Below are 5913 nucleotides of genomic sequence, written 5' to 3'. Positions count from 1 at the left end.
TTCTCGTCCATCCAGTCGCATGCTGTGTTGTGAGGTAGGCAATTCTAACTTAATTCTGTTCAAGCTGTTTATTCTACATAGAGAAGATTGTTGACATTATTTTTGAATGTTAATAGAAAGCATGCTATCAACTGACTTAATGCAAGTTATTAACATGTGAATACAATCAGATTGTAAGTTAATTTAATATCAGAGCTATTAAACAAATATACATTTAAATAAAGTCTAAATAAATGACCAATAACAAAATCAGTGATCATGATTCTCCTTGTCTCTTTTACAGCTTTCCGTTTACAGTAATCACCCAACCAACAGCAAAACGCACAGGGATGAACACAAATGCATCTATGGAGTGCAGAATTAACTTCTATGACCTAACATGGTGCTGTTGTGATGAAATGTCTCTGAGAAAACACTGAAATCTGATTTGAAATTCCAACAGATTTATTTTACGCACAGGAACTATATTTTTAAATCAATTTGCAGAAACTGAGCAACGCATTTAAGAGCAACAGATATTTGTGACATACGAAGTGGTAAAGACATGGATGGTAATATGGGAGAGATGTCTGTGCACAGTCATGTAGAGCTGGCACACAGTCAGGACAGCAGAGCCATGCTGCACTCTCGGGATCTTACGGCTGCCTTCCCTCGTCCCTGTCTGGGGGGCCCATCCATGGGCCTGGAGTCAGAGCACCAGAGCCCTGGGTACGACCACAGCATGACAACTCTGGGGTACGGTAGGGATGCACCAACCAGCTGCGGCAGCACCTACACCACGCTGACACCTCTTCAGCCCTTTGATGACAAATTCCATCACCATCATCACCACCCTTGCCTGCCCGTCAGCAACGTCATCGGCAGCTTCACTCTCATGCGTGACGATCGAGGTCTGGGGGGAAACTACTACACTTCGTATGGAAAAGACTTTGGTATAGGACAGGGTCTGTCTCCTCCACTGGGCAGTGCAGGCCTGGAGACCGCCATGCATGGCTATGGTAGTCTAGGGAGTCAGAATGGACATACTAGCCAGTTACTTCCAGGTGGTCATGAAGTCCATATGGGCAGCAATGTGGGGAACATCTGTCGAACAGTGCCAGACTTTGGAAGGGAGATGTCACCAATCTCTCTGGGGGGAGAGCATGGGGTCAGCCACCAGCTAAACAAAATGGATGCCCATCAGCATACTCCAACCTATCACCCCCATATATACAACCACAGTTATCAGCACCATCTCCCTAGCCAACAGGCCACCAAGTTGGGGGAGCTTCCTTCTTCCTCCCCATCCTCTTCTGGCTCAAGCCTGGGAATGGAGGGCATGCTAACTAGTTCCCAGAACAGTGGTGCAGGAGAGGAGATTAACACCAAAGATGTGGCACAAAGAATCATTACAGAACTAAAGAGATACAGCATTCCACAGGCCATTTTCGCAGAGAGGGTTCTGTGCAGGTCTCAGGGCACTCTGTCAGATCTGCTCAGGAACCCCAAACCTTGGGGGAAACTCAAGTCTGGTCGTGAGACCTTTAAGAGGATGTCCCGCTGGCTACAGGAGCCAGAGTTTCAGAGGATGGCCTCATTGCGTCTGGAAGGTAAAATCCTTTAGCTTGTTTAATTGAATTGTAAATGTATGCATTGTTGCTAAACAATGAGAAATCCTTATTAAATTAGCTGTACTACATATGGGTCAGTATTGATAAAGTGGTACATAATCTATGTGATTAGCCATAAATAGAGTGAGCATGTTTTTAATTTTAGTTGGTCATTAAGTCACAATACATCAGCAATCTCTTTGACCAACAATTGCTAAACATTAATTAATTTTATTATATGGTAAATCTGGAAAATAAATTACTTGTTGAAATAATGCCAAATTAACATAGTGTATACTATAGAGTGATTATTATCACTATAGTCATATTATTCAGCACATACCCAGTGCGTCACGCAGTGTTACAATGTTTTGACATTAACAAGGCTGAAATGGCAACTGTTGTCCAAAGCACACAAAGAGATCCAGAGAAAAACAGTAACATGAGAATAGACGAGGGGGTGGGGGGGTGGTAGCGATACAGGAATGGGGCGGTTTTCAAAATGTCGGCTGGCGTGCTGCAGCAGCCACTGAGGATTGTGGGGTGGGAGAGAAACGCAGATTGCACAGATTTTACTAAATCTTTCTGAATCCCAAGCGATCAATCACGTAAGCTTGAAATATGCTTCAGAATGAATTATTCTGCTTGCATTACCACTACAGATATTGATTGGTGACCACTGTGCCCTCAGTTGGAGGGGTGTCCCATGCAATGAAATACATGGAATCAATCAATGCCCTGTTGGCCCGAGTGCTGCTGGGTCCTACTGTTGTCTTTGTGGTAGTCACTAAACACACTATTGTGGAAATTTTGTTGATTGGCACTACATTTTCATTATGGATTATACATTATCTTGCAACAATGTAAACACAGATTTTTTATTTTCTGTGTCCTATCATTTTACTCTAGTTCAATGGACTCAGACTCTATATATATATATATATTTTTTTTATTACAGTACCTGTATCTGTATCTGTAAACCAAAAATATCAGATTTGTCTGATAAAAATACTTTCTTGAAACTTCTTAAGGCTTTTCTCAGTTTCTAGCCATAACACAAATAAGTGCACAAGTGGACACCTCTCTATTTCCCTATATAACCCACTTTCCATGAGTGTTGACTTTTCTCATGCCCTTTGTTTAATTACTAGCTAGTATTGATTTCCTTGGGAAAGCAATGCAGAAGGCTCCTGCACACACCTCCTGTGAATAAGACGGCGTGAGCAAAATTAGAATGCATGCTACACGCCTCCTCTCTCAGAGACAGTAGTGTAACTTACAGACACATTTAATGATTATTCAGCTTAATGCAGTTTTTTTATTTATATAAAACATATACATTCTTTTTTAATCCATCCATTTTCATTGTGGTTATTTGGAAGCTGAAATTATTAATGCATAGTGCAAACAGGCTCACAGATCACACTGCACATTTGTTGCACTATAAATTCATTTTTAAAACTTTATATTATTGGCTTGATTTGTTGACTACATTATTGCCTTTTTATCAATCTTAATTTTGGGACTAATTTGTATCCAGTTTTTCCAGGATATCCTATGTCCTTCTTTTCCTATGTCCTAACTCGTGTCTTTGGTGTGGATGTATCTCATGTCGATATGTTCTCTGGGTTGTGTCTGTGTACTTTTGCAAACTGGCTGAGCTTTGATTGGGAGAGAGAGAGATGAACAGAGAGAAATTCAGTCATAGGGCAGGGTAGAGATCATTACTCTAAACCTCAGCACTTGGACAGCATTGGGATTTCACACACAAGTACTGAAGTCTAGAGCTCTTGTCTTAAAGAGTCAAATAGATAAAAACAGCCTAAATATCAGAGGCTCTTTCACTGGTGCTGTGAAATTTTGTTTGATTAGCAGCTGTACACAATACAAATATACCCCAACCCCCCACACAATTATTTTTTAGCCCAAACTATTTTTATATAAAAGACTGCATAGTTTCTTTTCTTTCCTCCTTGATGGCTGCAGAGACTGAATTTAAACGTTGTTTGCCACATAGAAGCTTCCTTTTCATCCAGCACTAAAGGGGTTAAACCTCCTCTATAGGTTGGGTAGTCTGAGCAGCACAGATTTAATCAATAATTTCTATCAGCCCCTGGCCAAAAAAAATCAGCAGGGGGTGGAGTAGGCAGGGAGCAGGACTGGGGGTGGTAATAGGCAATTGGGGGGTGGGGGTTGTTTATGAAAAAGACTTTCGATCACGTTTCAAATACATGAGACAATTGGCATACATAATGATATGGGCCTGCTCCCACGATCATAAGAACTCTATGGGGGGATGTTTATGTCTGTAAGTGTGGCGCAGTGCGCTGGATTTATAGCATGGTAATTCCTACCGTTTACACATTTTACTCATCAGGAAGCATTTAGTCAATGGTCACTATTATACTGGCGATAGCAGGTCAGGTGGATCGAGAGAAAGAAACCGAGTTGTTTGACTAAGATTAGTATGAGAAAGAAAGGTAAAATGCTGGGCATGTGCATGTGCATGTGGACTATGGTATTAGCCTTTAACCCGATTAGCCTGAATTGAATCTGCATATAGTGCTGCTATAAAAGACACTGGGATCGTGTATTTTTCTATCCTGCATTTTGAGGACAAGTGACTTTTTAATGTTTTGTTTTTCTCGTTGGTGTTAATTAAATGAGTCATGGTTTGTTCATCTGTTTTATGTGTTATAATTGTTCAGCACGTTTACAGTCTTTTCCCTTCTCACTTAATCTTCATTATCCCGAATTCCCTCTCAGGGATCAATAAAGTACATTTATCTATCGTATCAAGTTGGCAGTTGTCTGATAGAGACTCTCTTTGGTTTTCAGGCAAAAATCTGGTAAACTCCCAGTTTGGTATTTAATTAAACAGGTTATTATGTTACACGAAGAGCTGTATATTATTGTAAAATTAAAAATGCAGGATACAGAAAACATCTGAAATTGATCTTTCACTTAATCACCACCAAGCTTGTTACATCTTACATTCAGGGTTTTCTGTTTTGAAGATGCTGAACTCATTTTAGCTTGCAACCATAATTTCCTTAATAAAACCTATTATTTGCACAACTGTCTCTCCCTCTTTCTATTTTTTTTCTACAATGCTTTATATTGTCTTTAAAGACACAAGCTATATATTAGAATAGCCTCATGGAAATAAATATTCATCAAACATGATTTTTGATTTCTGAAGTTAAAAAACTGTAGAGGCCATCTGATACTATAATAACAAAGAAATAAACAAATTTAGATTTGCAAGCCTTATTTGTATACTGCTAACATTCTCTCTCACTCTCTCTGTCTATGTTTCAGCTTGCAAGCGTAAGGAACAGGAGCAGTCTAAGCTGGAGCGAAACCAGGGGCCGAAGCGTACCCGACTAGTCTTCACAGACCTGCAGCGTCGCACACTTTTGGCCATTTTCAGAGAGAATCACCGACCTACCAAAGATCTGCAGATCACTATCTCCCAGCAGCTGGGCCTTGAACTCTCCACTGTAAGCAACTTCTTCATGAACGCTCGCCGGAGAAACGTGAACCGCTGGACTGAAGAGGGCCGTCCATCCTCCACTGGCTCATCGGGATCCAGTACTGCCTCTCCTGCTGTGACCTGCTCCAAGGCATGATAGGAAAACCAAGCATTTTTGCTCTGCACAGGTTTACCTGTAGCTGAGAATGTTTGAGATTTTTAATCAAGGATGATTTTATTTAGAAATCAAAAGCATATGATACCAAAGATAAAGTCTTTACAAGGGTGATTTCCAGAGTTGTCTTGGTGAGACAGGATTTGATTGTAGATTTAGTGATTATTTTAGCTTTACTTGCAAAGGATTAAAGCCCAACACATTAGGGCTCATAAAATCATTCACAAATCGACTTAGTCTCTGAGGACGTTTATGAGAAGATAGCAAACAGATATTAAATCGTTTTTTTTATTATTTCATAATCTGCATTACATTACAGTTTAAAATCAGTGCAAGTTCCAAACATTACTGATTTTAATTTGTTGACGGTGACAGATGGAAAGTGATCGTCAAAATGATATAAGGGCATTGAAGGTTCTTAAGAATGAAGATTTTTAGATAATTATGACCAAAGAAACAAAGCAGAATGCAAATAAATCTTTCAAAGATTATTTTATGGGGAAAAAGTACTGGACAAAGAAACTGCAGCTAAAACCAAAATATGAACACATTTTTCAAGAGCTTGATTTCTTTTTTATACTCAAAGTTGAAATCCTGCACCAATATTACTGACAGCCAAGCCACGTTTCATAGTCCACTTTTCAAAAAAGGCATCTGCTTTGGGACAACTACAG

General features: G+C 39.8%; 1 protein-coding gene across 1 annotated transcript; it reads left to right on the top strand.

The window, feature by feature from the left end:
• Nucleotides 1–544: 544 nt before the first annotated feature.
• Nucleotides 545–5221, top strand: LOC127658484 (hepatocyte nuclear factor 6-like). The gene is made up of 2 exons (XM_052147804.1): nt 545–1589; nt 4911–5221. The coding sequence occupies exons 1-2, from the start codon at nt 545–547 to the stop codon at nt 5219–5221; spliced, it is 1356 nt and encodes a 451-aa protein (XP_052003764.1).
• Nucleotides 5222–5913: the final 692 nt, after the last annotated feature.

Source organism: Xyrauchen texanus, chromosome 17, assembly GCF_025860055.1.
Source record: "Xyrauchen texanus isolate HMW12.3.18 chromosome 17, RBS_HiC_50CHRs, whole genome shotgun sequence".
Lineage (NCBI taxonomy): Eukaryota > Metazoa > Chordata > Actinopteri > Cypriniformes > Catostomidae > Xyrauchen > Xyrauchen texanus.
The sequence above is the reverse complement of the archived record's forward strand: the minus strand, read 5'-3'. Positions and strand labels throughout refer to the sequence as shown.

What these genes read in the sequence shown, in the direction of transcription:
- LOC127658484 (XM_052147804.1), top strand. Translation starts at nt 545, where the DNA reads ATGGATGGTAATATGGGAGAGATGTCTGTGCACAGTCATGTAGAGCTG. An exon ending in GGCCTCATTGCGTCTGGAAG is followed by an intron (nt 1,590 to 4,910) that starts GTAAAATCCTTT and finishes TCTATGTTTCAG; the next exon opens with CTTGCAAGCGTAAGGAACAG.